The 25,609-nt window shown below is 40.1% G+C and overlaps 1 protein-coding gene across 3 annotated transcripts in view; it reads left to right on the forward strand.

The window, feature by feature from the left end:
- The first annotated feature begins 965 nt into the window (after positions 1–965).
- SLCO3A1 (solute carrier organic anion transporter family member 3A1) overlaps positions 966–25,609 on the forward strand; it is a 386,759-nt gene continuing 362,115 nt past the window's right edge. For all 3 annotated transcript variants that reach the window (XM_043986124.1, XM_043986123.1, XM_043986122.1), the window contains exon 1: positions 966–1,484. In XM_043986124.1, coding sequence (XP_043842059.1) covers positions 1,293–1,484 — 192 coding nt within the window. In that variant the 5' untranslated portion in view covers positions 966–1,292. The remainder of the gene's footprint in view (positions 1,485–25,609) is intronic.

Raw genomic sequence — 25,609 nt, forward strand, 5'->3', positions numbered from 1 at the left:
TGGGAAGTACTCCGTAGGGGGCAGAAGGAAGTTTGCATCTCTCTCTTCTCATTGCTAGCACTGTCTTGGCGCTGGAGAAATCAGAAAACCCCTCCGCCGCTCTCCCTGGTCAAGGCAAAGCTTCTACTGGTCCCTGGGAGCTGGACAAAAACGGGGCCCAGACTGGTCCCCGTCTCTGTCCTTTTTTCCTCTTTCTGAAGGATCACGGCTCCCAGTACTACCCTCTTGTGGGCACTGCCTTCTTCCCTACATCCAGCCCAGATTCCTTTTCTCCACGCTGTTCCAGGCACCTTTTACCCTATTGCCCTATTCCTATCCTTATTCCTACCCCATTCCTGGACCAGGAAACTAGCTGGAAGCCTGGGCGTCCGCCGGTGCAGCGGACCCTCCCTTTTCCCCTTAGTGGCACCGCCCTTAGCCCCAGGGGCCCGGCACCTTCTGGCGCTCTCTGCCTCCCGCGGCCAGCCGCGATTCCCTCTGAGCCTCTTTCCCCAGGGCGACGGCTGCGGCTGGGAACTGACTCCGCGGGGTACAGAGATTGGGAGAAAGAAGCTAGTCTAGGCACTACCCAACCCGAGGGGTGGGGGTTGGGGGTACAGAAGGCAGAGAGAGAAAGAGAGCTCCGGGAAGCAGAGGAGGAGGGAAGGAGGGAAAGGAGCAGTGCCCGTTCATCAGGAAGAGGAAGACGAGTGAAGGAGGGGAAGAGATAGGAGAAAGAACGGGGCTGGTTATGGCAGGGGCAGTAGCAGAAGCAGCGGCGGCGGCGGCGGCGGCCGTGGCAGCAGCTCGCAGAAGGAGAGGCAGCAGCAGCAGCAGCAACAGCAACAGCAGCAGCGGCAGCGACAGCAGCAGCAGCAGCAGCAGCAGGCGTCGTGGGGAGCTCCCGCTGCACTCCCAGCCCCTGTGATTGGCACAGCCCAAGCTGGAGGAGGAGAGGAGAAGGAGGAGGAGGAGGAAGAGGAAGGGGCGAGCGCAGCAGCAGCGGGAGGAGGAGAGGAGATTCAGTCTTCAACCTCTAAACACCCCAACAGATCCGAGGGGAGGGACGAAAAGAGAGAGGAGAGCGAGTGAGAGAGAGAGAGAGAGAGAGAGAGAGAGAGAGAGAGAGAGAGAGAGAGAGAGAGAGGAGGCGCGGAGGGTTGCTGCTCTCCTCCTGGGCGGAGACACACACACACACACACACAAACACACACACACACACACACACACACTCACCAGCACACGCACGCACACACCACCTCAGCACCTAGAAAGAGGGGGAGCGGGAAAGCGGCAGCGGAGGAGGAGGAAGGATGCAAGGGAAGAAGCCGAGCGGCTCTTCGGGCGGCGGTGGCAACGGGGGCAGGAGCGGCGAGCTGCAGGGGGATGAGGCGCAGAGGAACAAGAAGAAGAAAAAGAAGGTGTCCTGCTTCTCCAACATCAAGATCTTTCTGGTGTCCGAATGCGCCCTGATGCTGGCGCAGGGCACGGTGGGCGCTTACCTGGTGAGTCTCCCTTGCCAACTACGCTCCGCCGGCCCCACTCCCCACCCCTTGTCTGGGTAACTGGCTCCCCACTTCCGAGAGAGGAATTAGGAAGGGGGAGCCTGGGCACTCGCTTGCTAGCGGGCATGACCTCGGCTTGGCATTAAGGTTAGCAAGTGGTGCAGAGGAGGAGGCAGAGGGTTGCCATGGTTGGGGAGATGCCGGGCAGCTCAAACTGCTGGAGTATCTCTAGAAAACAGCAGGAACAGAGAATGCTCAGGGACTCTGTGTTTCAGTGTGGGGCAGGGGTACCAGACTAGGTGGACAGTCAGAGATAGAACGTTTCCTCGCTAGTTTCTATCTTGTCTGCTGAAGACCCCATGTAGAGAAAAACATGTGATTTTCAGGCTACCTACACGCAGAGATCTCTATTTGCTTTATATGTCCTTTGCTTCCTCGTCAACTAAAATAGCTTTATTATACAGTATTTTCTCTAGGTGCTTAACCTTCCACCATTTGTTTAGGGATTCAATAGTCTAGTAAAAATGCAATATCTGAGTCAAAGGCTATATAGGTAGTTCCCCCCCCCTTTTTTTTTCTGCCAGGAGCCATCTTCAAAGGTTTAAGATAAAGTTACAAGTACCTGAGGGGCAGCTTCAAGTTTCTATACTTTGTGTTGCCTGCCCATTCTTAGAGGTGAATTCCCTACTGCCATCTGCTTTTGACTCCAGAGTGGTTGCAGCATTGTAGCCAGAGACGGCAAAATGTGACACTTTTAATTTGCACCAGAAAGAAGATTTTTTAATACTTAAAAGGCTTGTCACAGTGTTTCTGAGGAAACCGCTTGCCTGTTGTAAATGACTCAGCACTGTCAAATACCCACTTTCTCCTTTTTTTTTTTTTTTTTTTTTGCCTCTCCTCAGTTTAGCTGTAAACTTAGGCTCTGGAGGGATGCCTTCTTAGACCTGGATTCAGTTAGATAAACGTAAGACGACTAGAAAACCATAGCATAAAATTCTTACCTGGCCAGTGACCAGAAAATGGAATCAGTTGCTAGTCTTTTAGCTTTATTGAGCAATTATGAAGCTGGAATTGGAGTGGTTTTTTTTTCTGGTTTATGTTATTATCCCAGTGATAGAAAAATGTCAACTCAAGGGATTTCATTGTCCCCTTACATTAGATCAAGGTGAGTAACAGCTCCAGAATGAATGATACATATTGTCTATAAAATAATCTAGCTAATAAATTTTGTTACTTGGGGAGTACAAGCTTAGGTCTGAAAGGCATTGTCTAATAGTTATAAAGAGCTTCTTAAAATGAGCTTGACTCTTCTGGTTGAAGTATTATGGAGCCTGGGACCCCTCCAAAATCAATTATTTTGATTATTCCATGTTATTTCTTTGGCTTAAATGAAAGATCTTAGTCCCATCATTTTACGTGTCATGTCTGTACCATGACATCTGCAACAGCCAACTACTCAGTCTAAAGCACCTCTTGTGTTCAGTTTAGGTATTCATATCATGGCAAACACCAAATGCCTGGTTTTGCCCATAATTAGAGTGTATTCATACACACAGGTTATACAGTATATGTTTTACCTAGGTGGTACACCTAGAAGTAATTCATTTTGTATATTCTCATAAATTTAGTAGAAGTACAATAGAGATAATTTTTTTCATTAAGAATTTAAGTCAATTAAAGCAGTTTAAAGTACATACACAAATAAAAACAATATGTATGTAAGAGATATATGTGTAGTCATACTGTCCATATATACATAAATTAACATAGGAAACTATGTATAATTACTCACCAGTTCTCTGTGAAATAGGAGATAATGAGTGAATTATAATCTTCTACCAGTATAACAGTTGGTCTAGTTGCCTCAAACCAGTTTCCTCCTGTAGAATGCATTATTTATCCACGGCAAGCATGAATAATCTCTTGAACACAACTAATGAAGATTATATCATTCAGTTTAGGCAGCAATCATAAGAGACTTGGATATGGGGGGTGGGAGTAGGAGAGTGGAAACTGAGTCTTATTCAGAAGAAAGGACAGCCAATGAGGAAGTTGAGGGAGGGCAAACTGTGGGGTAGTATGCCAATCTCAGCAGGTAGCAAGGAGACCATGCTAGGTTTAAACTAGAAAAAAATCATGTTGACAATTCATTATTCTGGTGCATTGCAAGCACCTTTAGATTAGAATGGAACTGACTTGAGGATGTTCAGGCATTTTTAGCTCTAGGTGATGAAAATCACCTTTGGTTATACAGATAACAGGACCCAATGCTAAAGGCAGTGAATTGGTACAGTGGATAAGAGCTCTGGGCCAGAAATCAGGAACACCTGAGTAAGAATCTGGCCTCAGACAATTATTAGTCATGTGGTCCTTTGTTTGCCTCAGTTTCTTTATCTGTAAAATAGGGATAATAATAGCACCTACTTCCTAGAGTTGTTGTGAGGATCAAATGAGATATTTGTAAAAAGTACATTGTAGTGCCTATTCCATTCACACACACACACACACACACACACACACACACACACACACACACACACCTCACCCTCATTGACTTGGCCCACAGTAGGAATAACCTAAGAAGTTTAATTCATTTTGAATCTTTAAATAATAAAAAGCTCAGGGTTCTGCCTTACTCTACTTCTTCTGATAACTTTCCTCCATTGAAAAATATGAGAAATTTCCAGTGTGGAAATAACTCATTATTAGTTAGTGTCATCTTGGGGCACTGAGAGATTAAGGGGCTTATTCGTGGTCATTCAAATAGCATGTTTAAAAACACACTGACTTGGGGCGGCTAGGTGGCGCAGTGGATAGAGCACCGGCCCTGGAGTCAGGAGTACCTGAGTTCAAATCCTGCCTCAGACACTTAACACTTACTAGCTGTGTGACCCTGGGCAAGTCACTTAACCCCAATTGCCTCACTAAAACACACACACACACACACACACACACACACACACTGACTTTCTATCCACTATGCTTTTGCCTTGCTGCTTCCCCCATTAATTGTACTTGAAAATCAAGAGTTTGCTTGCTAGAGTTGATCAGACTTAAGATCAACTTTCTGTTTTATGGCTGTATTCTTCTATATCACTGACAAGTTTTCTGGTCATCTGTTACTTGGGATAAAAAAAATGCAACTTTCCTTCTGTTTCATTTATTGTGTGAGGCTGTTCTGTGGATAATACATACATGTGCAGATAAACATAAAGTACTGAATATTAAAGTTGTTTGAGCATATATATAAAGAAGGCATATTTCCTCCTTTTGGCTTCTTATAACTTTGTCATTAGGAAACCTTAATAATCCTTATCCCTAGATGCATACAGAGTACCTATTTAGGCTATGTTATCCCTATAATGGTTCCATATACAATTTCCCTGGTATCCATGAGTGATGTAAAGATGAAATAATAGAGGATACCTGATGCATATTATCCCTCAGGATACTTCCAAACCCTCCTCTGCCCAGGAATATATATAGAAAATGACTGACTCATATAGATATTATAAAGAAGACACACACATGATTTGTATTATCTTTTTTATTTCAGAAGGGGGTGCAGGGTCCTTTTTGTTCATAATCTTGAAATGTTTATGCTTTTTGCTTTTGAAGGTAGAAGATTCATCTCACTATCTCTACATCCTAAAAATTAGACATTTCCATCTACCCCTGCCCCACTTGACACTAGTGGAATCTACAGTTTTCAAGCTGTAACGCTTTCTTGCCACACAACTCCAAGGCAGGAAGTTACTTGAGATTTCAGTGGTAACTTTGGAAGGCAAGACTTTGTTTTTCTTCCTCTCTAGCAGAACCAGCCCTGAGATTGAAACCCAAGAGAACCACTGCATGTTGAGAAGCCAGGGAATCTTTGCCAGCAATTCTAAAAGGCTAGAAGCAGCGTCTTTTAGGCTGAGTCTAGGGCCTTTCAGGGTAATGCTCTAGTATAATCAGTCATGCTGGCCAGGCTCAGCAAGATTAAGATAAGGCTAATTTGGATACCTTGCCAACCATTATGTTTCCCATTTCTAAAATGTTTTAAATTTAGGTATTTTTGAAAGTGGAAGTCAGCTTCAGACAAACCACCAGTGGGTCGGAAAGATGTTCCATCACCTTGTCACTCAAATTGCTGCCCAACCGGTTGTGAAATAATCATTTCAGCATAAGAGAGGAGCTCTGCATTTGACAGTCATTGTGTGCAGAGCAGGGAATGCAATTTAATTTGTGTCTTCTTAGTTCTTTTGCTTAGGAGAGCTACAGTTTGAACTGACCTAGTTGCAAGGACACAACATCTGCTTACATCTTGAGCTGTTTGGAGAGGAGGCATAATGTGGAGAATACATTGAGCAATATAGTCATTATGTACACATTGATTGGATAGGCTTAATAAAAAAAAAAACTATTGATGTAGTTGGGTTTGTGCTCTGCAGGACAGCCTTATTTCTAGTAAATTCATGGTTTTTTTCCAAATTATGGAGGAATAGCCTAGGTTAGGATATATACAGGAAATTAAAACCCCTGGAACTTCCTGGGTAATTGTGATTGGCATTTATATGCAAAATACATTTTAATATTCCCTGGATGAACAGTTTAAAAGGTTATTCTGGTATCCCAGGCAGAGCTTTGCCCAAGTAATTCCTATTAACTGGAGTTGAGAATTGGTGTCTTTAGTGTTTATATGGTGGGGGGCAGGGGCGGGGAAGGAGAGAGGAAGCATGACTATAAAATTATGAGACATTTTCATGTGTGGGTTGGCAAAATCAGTCTTGTTACGATTAGACCTGAATGCATTTTAATAGGCTTGCATTTGGCATGCCAGTGACACCCCTCCAGCTTTGCATTTTATAAAGAAGCATCACACTGACAATGTTTTTTTTGCATACAAAACCCAGGAATAGACAGCCAAGAGAAACCATTTTCTCAGGTCATCATCAAAATTAATATGGTAACTAAAAAGATGACAATTTAATTTTTTAAAAAAGTTCAATACAGCATAGTTAGTTCAAGTGACAAATATGTAAGCATTCAAATCAACACTATATAACTCCAGCACAACATGAAATTATCACAAGTTTTAAAACTGCTTAATTAAGAAGTGTATAGAAAAGAGTTTGTTTCTGGATAGTGTTCCCAGATTAACAGCTTGGTATACAGCTTTGTCTGCTTGTACTCTGTGCGAAGTACTTATTCTCTCATTTGAGCGAAAGTACTTATTCTCTCATTTGTACCTAATTGTGGCAGAATCCTTTCTCGAAGGAATGGCATTGAGACCCAGCAGAAGTGACATTGTCCAAGCATCTCTCCCTCCACACCTGAACCTCATTTTTAACTTGAGGCAGCACTGAGCTGGCTCTGCTGAGCCCTAAAATGCTGCTTGGTGGATTTCCAGGGGTTACCATGCTTTCTCGTTTGACTTTGCAAAAAGCCATTAGAACACTGAGCAAAAGCAGCTTGAGTGAGAGGGTTCCCTTCCATTTGCTTTACACACGTAACAGCTACCTTTATAGATGGTGCCACTTGTTCAGGAACTGTGTTCTCTTAGATTAGATTTCAGATAAATACGGATCCTGTTGCAAAGAACATGGACAAAGTGCTGTATTTCGTGTGCTCGTGTGTGCACCTTTTCTCTCACTGGGGCTCAAAGGAGAATAGTCTTGTTATATTTTGCTGGCTAATAAGGTAAAGAAAGGGTTGGCCTCGTTCTCAGTCTGTATTCCAGGCCAAGATGGGGAAGCAGAGGAAGTGGGTTGGGCTCATACAGTACTGACAGTAATATTTAGAATTTTAAATTCTCTCAATTTTGTCTGGGTGAGGCAGAGGGAATGCTAGAATGCAAAAGGGGGCTGTTGATGTAGTGCTGGCTTAGCCCCAATCTGAGTACAAGTATGCTAGGTAAAACTGCTATCTTCTGGCATGTATGCTGTTGGGGAAGATAAAATAAATCCCCAATAACTATAGTGATCGACATTTCTTCCTTGTCCCACACCTTCCCTTTAGTTTGCCTTAGTCAAGTACTCCTCATAATAGGTCTGTGAGGTGGGATGGATGAAAGGTTAATATCACCATTTGATTTTTTTTTCACCCTTTGATTTTCTAGAAAAAAAACTCACTTAGACAAAAGTGAAATTATTTGTTTATTTTTAAATAAGTAATTTGATGACAAAGCTAAGTGTGTAATTTAAGATTCTAAATGTGGATTCTAATGTGTTCCCCCAGTTTGGGGGAAACTGACTAAAAATCACTGATAAAACGAGTTTAGGTTTTTAAGGGTTTATTGGAAAATAGAAAGAAAAAGATTGAGAACAGAATTCTAACAGCCTGGCATTCCTATCTTTCCTCAAATTTCCTGTGAAGTCCTCTGCCGCCACCACCATCAAGTCCGGAAGCCAAAAAGGCCAGCGCTCTCTGCGCAGGCTCCCTTTCCTCCTTCCTGTCTCCTCCCAGACCATAGGAGGCTCCTCCAGTTGATTGGCTGGTAGACTTGATAGACAGCACCCATGAGCAAACGTCATTTCCTGACGCCAAGGAAAAGCCACAATGCCTCTGAGGCATTTTCCTCATGGTGGAGCTCTCCACAGCAAGTCTCCAGTAGGTGGTGTCATTCCAATCATTACATAAGGAACAGGCCCCCAGTGTTAGGGTTAATTGATTATATACCCTTAGTTTCCTATTCTAAATACAAAACTTGGCTCATTCATTTAAAAATAAACTTATAAAAGAGAGATTCAAGTACTGGATGCTTATTCTGTGGACTTAGCAGTGCTCTAATACATTTCATCATGAAGATAATGATTGTGTTGCTTTTCATCTTTGCACCCTCAGTGCTTAGCATTGTAGCCTTGTAGATGGTAAGGGCTCACATTGTGGAACTGAATTAAATATTATAAAAAACTGAGTTTTTTTTTTAGGGTTTGAAAAGTGCTTTCTCTTTTTAAAAAGTAATATACTTAAAAAAAAAAACCCAAAACATATCATGGTCATTTCATAGTACTCTTCCCCAACCTCCGAAATAAAAATTCTCTCACATCAAAAAAAAATAAAATAATTAAACAAAACAAACTGTCCCTTTTTAACCATGTCTTAAAGCTCATGCAGGATACCTCACACTTAATCTACTACTTCTTCACTGAGAGGAGGGAAGTATATAAAAACACTACCTTTCTACCTCCCATGCAGTCTTACCATGAAAGTTTATGATATCGGAATCCATTCTTACTTAGTACTACTTACTTAGCAATTAGGGGCAGCTCCATGGCTCCTAGAGCTCTGGGCCTAGAGTCAGGGAGACCTGACTTCAAATTGGCCTCAGACACTATGACCTTAGGCAAGCCACTTAACCTCTGTTGACCTCAGTTTCTCCATCTGTAGAATGGAGATGATAATAGCACTTATCTCCCAGGGCTGTTGTAAGCATAATGTAAAGAAATTCACTAGGCTATAAAGAATTAATTGTTATTTGAGGTTTTTATGACCCCATCTTTTGGCTAGAATTAAAAAAAAAACAAAAAAAAACAAAAAACCTTGGTGCTTACACTGGCCTCTGGGACTCTGCAAATGGCACAGTGCTCCACCCACTGGTTGTAGCCATCATCATGATGCTGGCACCTCATGTCATCACCACTCACCGATGCCTACATGGGCCTGGCAAAATTATAATGATTGGAAGCTCAGTGAGGGCAGTCATGTGACTGTTAGAGTGGCCAGCCAATTGGCTGGGGGCTGTGTGTGGTCAGCCTGGGGTCTGCTGGGAAGAGGGGGGGTTTTTTCCCGCCATTTTAGCTTGAAGCTGGAAGGCGTCAGGATGCTGCTGTGTGTTCTCAGCTGATTCCTAGGCGGTGGTGTTGTTCAGGTTGTATAATTTCCCTTTCCCCATTTTATTTCCTTTCCCTTAATCCTACTGATCCTGTTTCTGTTTTTTAAGTTCGTTCTTGTTAAATAAATCCTGATCTGTTTTGAGGGAGGCTGTCTGTCTCCTTCCTTGCCCCAATATTGCAGCAAGCCGCTTAGCTAACACTCCCCAATTAAAAATTGGTCCCCACAATAAAATGACATAATTTTATATTTTATAGTGCCTGGCACATAGTAAGCAATGTATAAATATTAGTTATTATTATCATTAATATTAATATATAAGAATAATTGTTTCCAAAAAAGCCATATAGTTGTAGTTGTTGTTGTTTGTCCCTCATTCTCAAAGAGGCCCATCATATACAGAGCCATCTGGGTACAGTGGTAAGATATATATCAGGATGACTTGAGTTGGTCCTGAATGTTCAAGGCAATTGGGGTTAAGTGACTTGCCCAGGGTCACACAGGGTCTCACAGCTGAAGTGAGAGTTAAATTCAGGTCCTTTTGATTCCAGGGCCAACACTCTCTCCACTGTACCACAAAGCTGACCCAAGCCATATAGTAAAGAAAGTAGGGAAAATGCCTTGAATCCTATGTTCCAGGAGGCCCCTATACATGGTGGAAGCCTTTAGGGGTAGTCAGGTTGTAATTTCTCATTGTTTAGATAAATCATTCAGTCTAGTATAGAAACTTTGGTAGAGAAGGAGGTTGTTCATTTTCCTATATTAAAGATATGTGAGTGTTTTGTTTTTTAACCTTTCTTGTGTCATGGCCCACTTTGAGAGTCTGATGAAGCCTATGAATCTCCTCTCAGGGAAAAAAAATATTTTGTCTATTAAAGTACTGTTATCTCCCCGTCTCACATATAAGTACAGGGAATACTCATGGGCAGATCACACCACTGATTGGTGCAGATCTGACCTGCTATGTACCTCACTGGGGCTAGCTCCTCCCTTTCCTAGGCAACCTGGTAGCCCTCCCTTCCTGGGCACTGACCACATTGATACTGACCTTAGTAAGGACACACAATCTGCATAGCCCCCTTAACTCAAAACCCCCGAATCTCAAGAGATCCTCCAGCCTCAGGATTGCTCACAACAAGGATTACCATGCCTGGCAAAGAGAATAATGCTTTTAAGGACAAAAAATAAAATACATAAACCTATATGCAAAATTAATTGCATTGAAATTGTTGTTAAACTATTTTAAAAATCAAGTTCCTGGACCCTAGGTCAACAATTTGTGGTTTAGGTCTTTCTCAGCTCCTTTGCTCTAGTTCCCAGTTGAGAGGACTGAAAAAGTGATCACATTGAAAAAGTGGGTAATGGCAGAAAAAGAATAACACATGAAAATACCCCCTCTAGATCCATAGATATACCTGGAGTATTTCGTAGACTGATTCATGTCTAAGAGTCATTATTTCAAAGCTTGTTGACTCGCTAAAAGAAATGCAGTCTGTTATTTTTCTATCCACCCCTTGTCTTAAAACCACCTTGGAGTTTAGAATGGGCCTCTAACAATCACATCTTCAGGTTATTTCTGTGATCTAAATCCTTATTTCTCTGAGACCTTGGTAGAGAAACTCCTGAAATAGTGAATTCCAATGATTCCAATATTTGGCACTTAATTCTTTTCCCATCTCTCACATTCATTCATCTCAGCCTTGTTTCCAATGATTTTGAAGAAGACTATTAGTACATGATACTTCTTGATCAATTAATATGTTGAAAATAGGTTTCTTGGCCTTTCCCACAATAGCAAAAGAGAATGCAGAAATTTACAATACCCATCCTAAATAAATCTATTGCATGATGATTAATTTTCATAAAAATGATCATATTTGGAAGAAAAAAAATATGTTTAGATTTCTAGGACTTTACAAGGGAAAATATAGATCCAGGTAACTCAGAGATTCTGCTAAGGGCTTCTTCTGGCCACATTCTGAATACAGCATTAATGTGGGCATGTTAGAATTTAAAGGAGAAGATGTTTCTGAAGTACTAAATTTTCTGCAATCAAAATAATAATTAAAACTTATGGCAGGATTTGTGACCATCTGGTGACCACTTGGGACTAAAACAATCATTCCACTCAAGGGAAATCTCAATAGTCCAAAAGACCACATTATATGTAGTTTCTCATTTGAGCTTTATAACAGTCCTCTGAAGTATTATCCTCATTTTATTATTTGAGGAAATTGAAGTTCATGTGGCCTAAATGACTGCCTAGGGGCAGAAAACTAGTCAGTGACCTAGGTAGCAGTTGTGAACATGGCTCTTCTTGTTTCTGCAAACAGTAGTATCCACAGCTGTATCCACAACCCCAAGCTGCCTCTCATTTGTTGCATTTCCCTCCTTTTATGCACTTACGCTTCATCACTCCTAAGAAGGGAGGCCCTCTGTGTCCGAGGAACTCATAGCCAAAATCCTAAATAGAAAACTACATAAACCCACACAGCTGTTTCTCAAAAGTCTGAAAATTTCTTTTCATGTCATGACTATTTATTGTACTTTCTGAGGTATCATAATTTGTCATTAGCGTCTTCTTTGACTTAACAAAAGCCCCATTCATCCCTTCCTGTCAACAAACAGTGAACATGTTATAAAGTGGAAAACAACACAGCCTGACACAATCCTTACCCTCTGAATGGTTGCAGATAAACAAATGGGAGTGTGTACGTGCCCTTCCCCCTCTTCTTTATCATCTCCCCTTTCCTTTGGTTGACTAAGCCTCTTTTAGTGATGGTTTTTGAGTTTAAAGCTTCATTTAAGATCCCGAGTTGCTGTTTGTGTTGCATTTAAAGAGAACAGAGGACAGTCAGGACTTTGCCTGTATTTCTTGTGATCTTATAATAGACAATTCTATAAGAAATATGAACCCCAATACTCTGACTTATCTGTGATCTTATGGGTGTGGATATCCCTTCAGGCATGTACATGTCAACTCATCCCAGTCTGCCCATCCTGCCCTTGTCTATGTTGTCCCATTAGGTTACACCAGGGGATTTCCACTCACCGCCCCACCCCCCCAATATGCTGTGGATCTTCTGCAATAGGATAGGATCAGTTATCCTTTCTTGCTCTGTGAAAAACAGATCTCATCATTTTCAACTCATATGTCACCTTGATGATATTCTTTATACATAGATCCCTACCTTCTAATTAATTTCCCCAAATTCTCCTAGGTTTTTTAGTACCTTCTCCCTTCTAAATAACTTATTTATTTGGTATTTATATGTACAAGTTTCTATCCCCTTCCTCCTCGCCTGTAAGCACATTGAAGATGTAGAATTCAGTTTCTGTCTTATTCTACCAGGAACTTAAGTCAGCACTTGGCATATGTGGAACAGAGACTTAGAATTGGAAGGGCCGTCAAAGGCCATCCAGTGGCCATGCCTGAGAGTGGGTGGTTAAAAATGACTTGTTGAACCCATTGAATTCTGCTTTCTTGTTATTTGTAAGGGGTTTCAGCTTGTTTGGGGCCTCTTCACAGCTTCCACCTCATCCTTCAGGTGATCCTCAACCTCTGTTCTTCAGAAAATGTGGCATTTCATGACTCACAGGAATATCTTCTCTCATCTTTACATCCTTCATGGAAAATGTGATGGCTGTAAGGATAGGCAGCCATAGTCAATGCACTTCCAGAATGCTGGACATCATTGATGTTTCCTTGTTAGGAGCAGCTGCAGAAATCATCGTGGTTCTGCTTCAGGTTGGCTTACCTAGATCATTCATGCAGCCATGGATGTGTGCGTTTGTGCTGACAAGGCTTCCATTTCACATATGAAAATCTATTTGACAAGTTTCAACTTAGGATCAAGGCTTCCAACCAAAAGATCTCATTTAATGGGTTGTTCTTTAAGTCTCCCCTGGATGTGCCCAAACTAGTTGCTGCCACGATGCGCTCTTTCTTCTTTGCCTCTCTGTGTTCTTTGCTGGAATTTCTAAGAGGAAGAGCTAGTTAGAAAGGTACAATTAGAGACAGTCCCCTCTCTGCACTCAGCAGGAACTTTCTGACAGCCCCTAATCCCATGAGATGAAGACTTGGAGAAAATGAAAAGTAGTCCCTTCACACACGTAGATTGGTGACCTTAACGCTACCACAGAGAATGCTGCAGGTTTTTCTACCACAGGTCCTTGAATTAAGGTTGAGTATTATGCCTACTTTTAAAGGATGAGGATACTGCAACTTCAGGAGTGTATAAAAACTTGCCCCCAAATCACCTGATGAGTCACTCACTGACCTCAATAATAGAGATTGCTACAATCCCCAAGATAGCTGTAGAAGCTAAAGAGCAGATGATCTATGAGCTCATCAATTGTTCTTTTTTCCCCCTGATTTTTCAAATAACCTTGAAATTATAGTGGGAATGATTGTTTTTCATCTGTTTCTGCACCCACATGGTTGGCATTGTTAGAACAACTCAGAGTGCATTTTCCAATTAAGGGCTATTGCAAAGTGTTCAAAGCTATATGTGTGTGTGTGTGTGTGTGTGTATGTATATATATACACACATATACACACATATATACATATATACACATACACACACATATATATGTATGCATATAAATGTGTATATATATATATATATATATATATATATATATATATATATATATATATATATATATATATATATATATATATATCAATCACTTGGTTTTGAAAAGGGTCTAGGAAAATACTAATCTGCTCCTTCCTTCTTTGCTTGCCACTCTTGCCTATTCTCAATCTGTCCTTCCAACTTCAGCACATGAGGGGAAAAATAATTGCTTGAAAAGGGGAAGATTTAATTTGTAAAGCTATTCTCTGATTGTATAAGCTTTAAAACAGAGTAGCAAGGATAATCTTATGCATAATAGTGTAATAATTCCATATCCAAAGAGGAATTTTTTTCTAAATATAGGCAGCAAGGTAACAGTAGACCCACATGGCTTTTATTATGCAAAATCTAATTAATGAGATAAGAACTATGATTGAAAAACTTATTGTATTTGGGAAAATGGAATTTGACTAACTTAAAACAAAAGCTCCATCTTTCTTGGTGGCACTATTTAGCATTTATGTAGCTTTGCATATTTTGTGCAGGGCTACACAATAATCTTTATTACCTAATTCACATAACTCTTGGATAAATATAGTATTGTAGAGCAGAAAACCCTGAATGATGGAAGCAGAGATGGACTGAGGGCTCAGCCATTGCTATCTTAATTTCCTCCTTAGTTCACAGACACTGCAACCTCATGCTTCTTAAAGAGATAGATCATAATGGTAGAGCTCTTGGGCTTGGGAAAATGAGCACTTATCTTTATTCTAAGAATCTTTCCTAGAGGTGTGGGCACAGGTAGTAGATGGACTAAGCCATTGATTGATTGCTCTGATTGATGGATTTCTTGGGTAGAGTAGATCAATCTGGAACTGCTACAAAACCACCCACAAATGATACCTTTGAAACTCTGCCATCCTCAAAGCATTCACTCTGCACCATTTTTGTTGGTTCATGTGTTTGTTTTTTAGGGAAACATGCTGCTCTTTCAGAGAAACTGATTATCTTGGGGACATGTCATGGTGTACATTTTATGTCTTATTAGGACTGATTTCCAAGGTTGAGGGCAGATATTACATGTCCTTAAGTTCCCTTTCAGAGAATCTTTGTTATTTAAATGGGTTGCCCAATGGCATGCTTTGCATTATGGACCTAGCTTCAGGTATTACTTTCTTTTCAGGGTTTTAACACTTTCCATTCATGTAACATGACTGGCCCAGTGGAAATGCATCAGCATTTAAGATGAGGTTTTAAAAAAAATATTTTACAAGATTCCTGAAGCATGGCTGTAGTAGAAATCTTAATCCATTCTTTCCATGTGGGTGATTTTGCTCAGACAGCATATGTAAGATTGCTTCCTAACACATCAGGTTTCTCAGTCCACATTTCACACTGTACAGACAAGTGTTGAGTGCCACCACATGTTGTCTATCTAATTTTGGATCAAAACTCTATCCTAAAAGTGGGCTATCCCAAATTACTTTGGGAAGAGGGGAGCAAATTTTGATGGAAATTGGGTAGAGACTTCTGCCTTCTAGGACAAAGTCATATTTTTCCAATAATGAAATTATGGTCATATTTTTTCTCTTTAACTCAAGAAATGGACTATACAGTACAGTTTGGGAGTTAATATGTTCAGAAAAAATATAGGTTTTTCCCCCCAGTGAGTAAAAAGAGGGGTGGCTTTCTGAAGCAAACAAAAAAAAAACCCACCTCAATATAAATGATCTATTTATTACTTTAAAATTTTTTTAAATGATCACTTCTTTTCTACCTGCTGCTGACTCCTTTATCAAGAAATCTTAATGAATATATAGGAATACTGGTGAGATATATGATTTCCTCAGCATTAGGAACTCCCAGGATGGCAATGCTCTCCATCAACAGAGTAGCCAACTTGCTTATGATTTAATAAATGTGTCCTATGGAATTGCTTGAGATACATAAAGGGCCAAGGTTCAAATACTGGCACCAACATTTTCTATCTAATAGACATAAGATCAATAATAATAACTAGCATTTATATAGTACCTACTATGTTCCATGCACTGTGTTAAGTACATTTGATCCTAACAACAATCCTGGGAGATAAATGATATTATTTTAATTTTACAGTTGAGGAAACTGAGCCAGGCAGAGGTTATGACTTGCCAAGGCTCACAGAATTGGGAAATGTCAGAGGTAGAATTAGAACCTAGGTCTACCTTACTGCAAGCCCAGCATGCTTTACACTACTTCAGTAGTGAAAACACTTAAGCAATCAGAAAGGAGCATTTATTTATCATTTACTATGTGGTAGGCACTGGGATAGCAAAACCAAAACAAACAAAGAAAAAACCACTGTCCTTGCTTTCAGGGATTACTTTCTAATGGGGGAGATAATATGCAAACAACTACACAAGATATATAAATCAAAGAGGGAAGGCAGAAAAGATCTCCTGAAGAAGGTTGAACTTGAGTTGAGCCTTAAAGTAAACCAAAGGAGCTAGAAATCCAAGGTGAGGAGTGAAAGTATTTCAGATCTGGGCAAATCAATTTCACATGGAGTAAAGAGACAGGGGCGTTGTGTATGAGTTGCAGCAAGTAGGTGGAGTAGCTGCATCTTAGTGTATGTAGAACCAAGTAAAGACTACAAAGGTAGGAAGTGCCATGCCCCAAGAAGATTTTATAGCTGATTCCATAGGTAATATCAAGCTCATAGAATATTCATTGACAACAAAACACTAAATAAATGTAAGTTCTTATTATTGCTAGAATTCTTCTCTGGTCAATAGGTGTGGCCATGCTTACATTCATTTAATGAACCATTGTGCCTACAATCCACTTTTATAGTTCTAGGCCAGGTGAGCTATTACTGTGTGGAGCTCAGCAGATAAAAGCTAAAGATCCCAATGGCCAACCTCACCCTGAACTAGTAAGTTGCACAAGCATGTACAGGAGAAAACATTCAATTAAGAAAATGGCTTCCAGCTTCATTCATGGAAAGAGTGATTGTCAAGAAGCACATTAAAAGAATGGGTTGGTAAATTATGAAAAAAATATCTATCTTCTTTTGAAGTTTCTTTTCTTCATAATTGTCTCAGGCATGTTGATTTCTTCCAGGCCTAAGATTCCTATCCTCCATCCAGGGAAAGGCTATTTGCATTCCAATCTTTTTGCTTCTGTTATGGCTTGTTTTAATTTCCTTTGGAAAATCATCAGAAACAACAATAAACAAAAACCTGAAGCTAAAAATAGCCTCAAGGGCCATTTGAAAGAAAGAGGGAGAAATGCACAAAGAAAGACTTTTTGCTTCAGGAAAAGGAAGCTTGGAGTTCTGGTGTTGAGAGATCTGTTGACTGGTCAGAGGAAGACTCCTCCATTCTTTCTAATGTCAGCAAGGATCTTTTTTTTTTTTTTTTTTGGTGAGGCAATTGGGGTTAAGTGACTTGTCCAGGGCCACACAGCTAGTAAGCGTCAAGTGTCTGAGGCTGGATTTGAACTCAAGTCCTCCTAAGTCCAGGGCCAGTGCTCCATCCACTGTGCCACCTAGCTGCCCTTCTTTTCTTTCTAGGTGAAAAGAGCCTTGATGGTCACAGGTGGTAATCTGATCTGTTGCCTCCTAGTTACTCATTTACTTGCTTTCACCCCTTTCCAAGTGGTGGCGGAAAAAATATACATTGTTCTAGTCCCTGACTCATCAATTCAGCTTAAGAAATCAAGAGAACCTGGCCAGATGGGAGTATAAACAGATGTCTGTTTTGGATAGTAGAACGTATCTGTGGGAACTTCTACTATGCTAAGCCAAATCAGGGCAGAGATTTGTTTAGTGGCATCTCTTCCTCTGATTCATTTGCGAGCATGGTGCCAAAGAAGAAAGATGTGACCTCTTTTTTTACCCTTCCACCTCTTCTCTGTCCTTTTCCAGTTTAAACCTAAACTCGTGTCTACTTTAGAAGTTTGATTCACAGGAAAGAACATTGGCACTGGAGTCAGAGTCCTGGGATTTAAATCTCACCTTTGATACAATCTGTGTGATCTTGGGAAAGCTACTTAACTTCCCTTGGCCATGGTTTCATCTTTGGTGAGCTCTGGGAGCTCTTCACCAGTGGCATCAAGCTCAAATAGAATTAGGAGCCACCAGGCCATACATAAGAATCCCTGTAGCCACATATTAATTTAGAAAGCCTACACAATCTGTGTTCTACTGTCTTTTTATTTCATTATTATTTTCCAATCACATTTTAATCTAGTTCAGGCAATATAGTGGAGTGTTTGGAATTGCAATGGCTCCCAGACTGCATGACTGTCACCTCTGTTCTAGAGCTATCATCTTAAACCATTAAGGGTTTTATTTTGTTTGCCCCTTCCTGGACAAAGTTGTGTGTGTGTGTGTGTGTGTGTGTGTGTGTGTGTGTTTAAATCTAGACCCATTTCTTCCCAAGAAGCTCAAAGCACTTAGGGCATTTAGGCTAAGGGAAACTTTTGTCATCTTTTTTTATACATAAGACCATAATATACAGGGAGAGAAAGTGGCTTTAAGGCTATGTCTTGGTTTTGCTGTAGTACCTTAATATTGGGAAATGTTTTGGAGTCATTTCAGTAGTGTCCACAAATTCATGATCCCATTTGGGGATTTCTTGGCAAAGATAATAGAGTGGTTTGCCATTTCCTTCCTCAGCTCATTTTACAAATGAGGAACAGAGGCAGACAAGATTAAGTAACTTGCCCAGGGTCACATAGATGGTAAATGTCTGAGGCCAGATTTGAACTCAGGAAGATGACTTTTCCTGATTCCAAGCCCAGTGTTCTATCCACTGTGCCACTTAGATGCCCAAACATAGGCAAAACAGTATTATAAATGAATCCCTCACTTACTAGCTGTGTGGTCCTGGGCAAGTCACTTAATCCTCATTGTCCCGCAAAGAAATAAACAAACAAACAAATGAATGAATGAATGAATGAATGAATGAATCCCTTGTGTTCATCTAGTAAACATCATTGGATAGGGTTCAAAATGGACCTGGCTTATTCTAACTCCTGTGATAGTGGATCCTGTTTATTGTGAGGGTCACATTTACGTTCAAAGGAAAAGGTTATGATCTAACCTTCTAGCTAAAACTCTAGGTTAGGCATGGTGGGCAGTAACTTTCAAAGTCAGGTTGATCATCTTGATGATGTCAAAGTGATTTATTAAGACAAGTCAATTTATGGTTCTACTGCCAAAGCATGAGGCACATTATGTTGGTAGGGACAAGGTTTAAGTACTTATTTGGAAATGAATAGACTTGAGTTTTAAGCCAAATTTTGTCACACAATTTGACCCTGCTATAAACCTTATTGAAATCAAGACTTACCTGTTTTTATTATTGTTAAAATAGACAGAGTTCTAAGTAGGGTGGGGTGAGTAGAGTTTTGCTCCAGGGCATGGGGAGCACAAGACAACAACTTGTCCTTTCTTTTCTAAATAGTATTTTATTTTTTTCCAATTACGTGTAAAGATAGTTTTCAACATTCATTTTTGTAAGATTTTGAGTTTCAAACTTTTCTCCCTCCCTCCCTCCCTTACTTTTCCTCTCTGGAATCCAGCAAGTAATCTGATATAGGTTATATATTATGATCAGGTTAAACATATAAAGTTTGTCCTTTCTTCTCTGGGAGAAACTACTGATCTTAGAATCTTAACAAGAATCAAAAGTTAAGATAGGATACTTCCAGATAGCCCTAACTCCACCCTTTCTCTAAATCTCACATGAACTCCTTCCCAAGTCCTATGCAGCCCCATCTTGCTGCCTCCCCAGAAACAACCTCTTTATCCTAGAATCTCTGTCCTTTCCCAATAGAACCATTTCCAGAGGCTCTCCACCATCCAGGACCTTTTGAGAGGGCTCCTCTTCCTCCCACACTGACCTTAAGTTGAGTATTGGGTTTCCGTTCAGGGACACTGTCAGTGAGTGTATATTTGTCAACCAAAAGTGCTTTAAGCCCTTTGGGGGAAAAGATTTTTTATAATTTAAAATATTCTCAAAAGGTCATAGGTAGGTCCCAGTGAGTACCATGCCAATATAATGCTAGGTGAATTAGTTGATGCTCAACCTAATATTCTAATTCAGTTTGCCCACTCAGATTTCAAGTGTCATTATTATGTATCTATCCTAAAAGAACAACCATGGACAATTAGAAAACACTTCATGTCATTGTGAATAAATTAATTTAGTGGTCAGTTTTCAAAATTAAAGAACAAAGTTATGTGTATGAAATTCAAAATATGTCCTATTGTACTTAGTGAAAATATTATGTTCATAGTTGTAGAAAGGGCATTGACTAAGTAGGTCCCAGAGGAGAGTAGAAGAAGCATGCCTCCTTCCTCTCAGAAGAGGTGGAGGACTAAGGCCATCTCATTTTGCTTGTGGCAGCCATCAGCTCTGGTTGCTATGTGTCAGTCAATTTTGCTTAATTATTTTTCTTTGTGAAAAGGTATGACTCTAATTGGGGCAGAGCAAGAGTAGATAGGAGTAAATGTTTGAGTCTAAAAAGCATCAATATAAAGGATATTTTGGAGATATAGAAGAAGAAAATGAAAGTGTTCAAAATAAAGGGTGGTCTTCATAAAAATGAATAAAATGTCTTTATCTGAATGGAAATTTAAAAAAATCAAAATATCTTTTACATTCAATGGAAAGAAAAGAAAGAATGAAAAGGAGAGGGATAGAGAGATAGAGGGGGGAGAGACAGACTGAGAGAGGATCAGGATAGGAATGAGAAGCAAAGGAAAGCAGGAACAGTGAATGAGAGAAGGAGGGACAGAGAGAGTGAGAGAGGGAAGGAGGGACAGAGAGAGGGCAGGAGTGGGGGAAGGAAAGAGAGAGAGAGAGAGAGAGAGAGAGAGAGAGAGAGAGAGAGAGAGAGAGAGAGAGAGAGAGCATTAGTCTGGAAATACAAAGAAATCAGATTGTAATTCCAGACCTATTTCCAAATTGTTTAAATCTTAGGTGCATTTATTCATCTGTAGAATGGGGATAATATTACTTTTCATTTTTATCCAATTGTACTCTCCCTGGAACATAGATTTAGTTATTGCTGTACCAGTCCACCAAACCTAACTGACTTTTACATAATGCCATTCTACAAAAAACAAATCCTGAAATATTATTTTACAAAGGTCTGATTTGCTGTCTTCTTGGCCAGAATGCTTACATTCTGTGGAATGACAGAGAGAGCCAAACTGGCAATATCATGTACCATAAAATCCTTGTGTTGCAGGCTAACCACTTCACAGAAGGATTTAACTTTATGTAGTTATCTTTAGATGGGGGCAGTAAAGATTTAACCCAAGATATTTCCAAATCCGTTTATTAACAAGTCACATTATCTTAGACTTCAATTTTATTTGAAAAAAAAAATAAGGTCTACTTTCCTGAAATGATTTTCTACTACAAATGATTTATATTACGTAACATATTTCCTGGTAGTTAAGGCAGTATTTATTAATTCAAAGCATTAAATTTAGTTGTAATCTGGACAAATCCTTCCCAGCAATTTTATGTCTTCTAATCATTTAAATAGGCATATAATCACTTAAATAATTTTATATGAAACCTCAATTGATGGAGATTCTGCTTAGAAATATTTTTGTTTATTTTTCTCCTCCCCTTTTTCCCTTTATTGTTAATTAAGGAGCTTGTGGTAAAAACAGACTGCTCTGATATCACAAGAAGAGAATGTGGAGACGTCAAAAGAACACATGATTTAGATGAAGAAAACCTGTGATGTTTCAAAAGCGAGACAGTGAGGGTGAGGATGTGAAACATGGCAACCTCTGAGGGCTTTCTAGTTCGTTGTTCTGTCATGGGAAGGCATCTGAGAGTTCTAGAGGGAGCCCTAGACCTGGAGTAAGAGCAGCTATTTATTAGCTATGTGATCATGGTCAAGTGACAGTCTCTCAGAGCTTCGGTTTTCTTATTTCCAGATGGTGATAATTATATCTCAATGACCTCAGGGTTTTTGTGACGAAAGTGCTTTGTAAACCTTGAAACACTATATAGAATTGTGAATCACTAGGATTTTAGATTGCTTGGCTTTCTTTTATATTCAGCATTAAAGACTTTTCTGAGGGGAGGAGGAATGGATAATAATAGCACCCATTTCATACACTGGGTGCTTGTAAGGATCCTGTGAGATGGTTGTAATGTGCTTAGCAGTGTCTGACATACAGTAGGTATTTAATAAATGCTTGTTCTCTTCCTTTTGTTCCCTTTGTTTCCTAAAAAGCCTGGTGTTTGAGCTTTTTTTCAATAATTTTAATGTGATCTCATGTGTTTGTGAAAGGGGAAAAGCAGTGACTCTCAGGTTATAGTCTAAAGCTTTGGTTCAAAATAAATGTCACAGGAAATTGGATGAGGTTTTAGAAATATGATACCACCCCCACCACAACTAGAATTTCTGTAGCACCTAATGTCATGCACTGTGCTAAGTGCTTTACAAATAATATCTCATTTGATCATTACAATAACTGTGGGAGGCAAGTATTACCCCCATTTTACAATTGAGAAAACTGAGGTGAACATAGGCTAAGTGACTTGTCTGAGCTCACACAGCTAGTAAATATCTGAGGCCGGATTTGAACTCAGGAAGATGAGGCCCGTTGCAATACCTCACTGACTCCAAATGTATCAAAGTGAATTTTTCCTTGCATATTTTTTTTTTTTTACTGAGGCAATTGTGGTTAAGTGACTTGCCCAGGGTCACACAGCTAGTAAGTGTTAAGTGTCTGAGGCCAGCTTTGAACTCAGGTCCTCCTGACTCCAGGACCGGTGCTCTATCCACTTCGCCACTTAGCTGCCCCTTTCCTTGCATATTTTAATGATCATTTTAAAGTTCAAAGTAGTGCAGCCCCAATGATAGCAACATGTATCCTAGAAAAAGCTTCACTGCCTCATAAAGTTGTAGTTGTGCCTGTGAAGACAGGCAGAATAGTTGTTAAAGGGGCCTTTGTACATATAATAGTCATTTTTTGGTCCAAGAGTTTGAGGACCACTGTTCTGTAAGCCCCAGGAATTCCAGCTCAGTTGTTTACTACCTGTATGTCCTTGGGAAAGTCACTTCAACTCTCCCTGCACCTCAGTTCCTGTAAAATGAAAAGTTTGCATTAAATGACCTGTAAAGTCCCATTTGTGCTTAAATGTGTGATCCCATGATCCTGAGAGTAGAGTTCCTACTTATAGGTATGAGGGAGAACCTCAGAAGTCATTTTCCAAAATCTTTAGACGCACAAAATTTCTTTTGTGCTACCAAAACAGGAATTGGCCCTGGTGTAGCTGAAACAACATACACTTTCTGTAAGTACAAGTGTGCTTGTTTTGAAGAAGGGGAGATATAGAAAAGTAATGAATGGTCTATATCAATGGAACACATCTTTTAGTCAGAGACAAAGTGTTGGATGGAAATTTTGGTACATCAAAAATAAGGGTCATTGGGGCAGCTAGGTGGCGCAGTGGATAGAGCACTGGCCCTGGATTCAGGAGGACCTGAGTTCAAATCTGGTCTCAGACACTTGACACTTGCTAGCTGTGTGACCCTGGGCAAGTCACTTAACCCCCATTGCCCCCCCAAAAAAAATGGTCATTAAAAAACATAGAAATGAGGGGGTAGCTAGGCGGCACAGTGGATAAAGAACTGGCCCTGGATTCAGAGGGAGCTGAGTTCAAATCTGGCCTCACACACTTGACACTTGCTAGCTGTGTGACCCTGGGTAAGTTACTTAACCCTCATTGCCCTGCACCAAAAAAAAAAAAAAAAGAAAAGAAAAGAAAAGAAAAGAAGTGATATTTTCTGCCCAGTGGAACTTGCAGTATAGTTTAGGAACCACAACATATCTTGAAGTTCAATAATTCCAGTTTATCTTTGAGGCAATGTATAACTAAGAGTAAGGTAGTATAATAGACTTCATACAAAAATGCAGGACCATAACAAGGATTTGTGATACATATGTGATTACCAGAAATGGTAACTGAAGTAAGCAGCAAGAATTAAAGCAAGCCTTCAGTTGGGAAAGGATGTGCTAGACCTGGTGTCAGAAAGACATGAGTTTGAATCCTACATCAAATGCTGAGAAGCTATGTGACTTTGGACAAGTTTCTTAAATTTTCTCAGACTCAGTTTCCCCATCTGTAAAATGGTGATAAAATAAACTATCTTGCAGGGTTGTTGTGAGGATGAAATGAAGTTCCACATTAAAGCACATTACAAACAGTAAAGTACTATGTAAGTACTAGATAGTATTATTAGTACTATTGCCTTGGTGGTGCCAAGGTCAGTTGCTAAAGGGATATGAGAGATGCCAGTGCCCTTTTAATGTGGCACTCTTGGGCAAAGACCTAATCGTTCTGCTTTTATTGTGGCTGTATATAAATGGTGAGGAAATTAAAAGTGAGGAAGTTCACCAAGGAGTGTGTTTATTCAGAGAAGTATCCTTTTCTGGCCCTTTTAGGAAGAGTAGGTTTAGAGGAAAGAGCGAGGGTGTAAAAATCATGACAAACAAGACATTAGTAGGATCATGAAAAGCAGGGACAGTATTAGGTATTAGTGGGTGGCAGAGTTGGATGGGTAAAGTTAGGTCCTCTGGTTTCAGGCCTAGAAGTTATTTCTCTTGAACATATCTTGTTTGTACATATTTCTTTTGTTGTCTCCTCCTTATGTAATTGAGCAATCACACTGTTCTCTATGACTGTGACCTTCTGGAGGGCAGTCTTTTGCCTCTTTTTGTGTCCCTGGAACTTGGAACATAACAGTGTCCAACATATAACAGGTGCTTAATAAATGCTTATTGACTACTGACTAGAAATTATAGGCAGAAGAGGTTAGGAGGCAACTACCACACATGGAGGGCAGGGTTTAGTCTTCTTGGCAATCAAGGGGTTTGCACGAGCTGGTCAGTTGGTGGTCGATGTTAAGGTCTACTAGTCATGTCCCTGATTCCCTGTATGCTAGATGATGAAAACACAAAGAGAATAGCTGGTCTAGATAAAATGTCTTTGAAAACTTTTATATCAAGTAAGAATTAAATGTCTAATACTGAAAAATTATGCTATAAAGTTGAAATTTACTGGAAATATACCCTGGAAATGCAAGATGGACACAAAGCTGACTTCAGATTTCTCTCTTTGATGTAAAACAATGGAGTCAAGGGTGCAGCTAGGTGACTCAGTGGATAAAGCACCAGCTCTGGATTCAGGAGGACCTGAGTTCAAATCTACCCTCAGACACTTGACCCTTACTAGCTATGTGACCCTGGGCGAGTTACTGAACCCTCATTGCCCCACAAAAAAAAAAAAAGAAAGAAAGAAAAGGAAAAAAAAACAGAAAAAGAAAAAAATCCAACGGAGTCAAGAAGACTCATTTTCTTGAGTTCAAATATGGCCTCAGATATTTACTAGCTATGTGACCTTGGGCAAGTCATTTAACCCTGTTTGCCTCAGTTTCCTCATCTCTAATATGAGCTAAAGAAGAAAATGGCAAACCACTCCAGTATCTCCGCCAAGAAAAACCCAAATGGAGTCACGAAGAGTCAGATATGACTAAACAACAAGAAATGGATTTAGACATTTTTGATTGACTCCTATTCTCTAGATCAAATTAAAACCCTTGGTAGCCAAACAAATCACACACACAAAATTATGTTGGTCACCATATCATCACATGGCCTTTGAAATATTGGTTCCCCCAACAGAAAAATTAAATGACATC

The sequence above is a fragment of the Dromiciops gliroides genome, chromosome 2 (assembly GCF_019393635.1).
Source record: "Dromiciops gliroides isolate mDroGli1 chromosome 2, mDroGli1.pri, whole genome shotgun sequence".
NCBI classification, from domain to species: domain Eukaryota; kingdom Metazoa; phylum Chordata; class Mammalia; order Microbiotheria; family Microbiotheriidae; genus Dromiciops; species Dromiciops gliroides.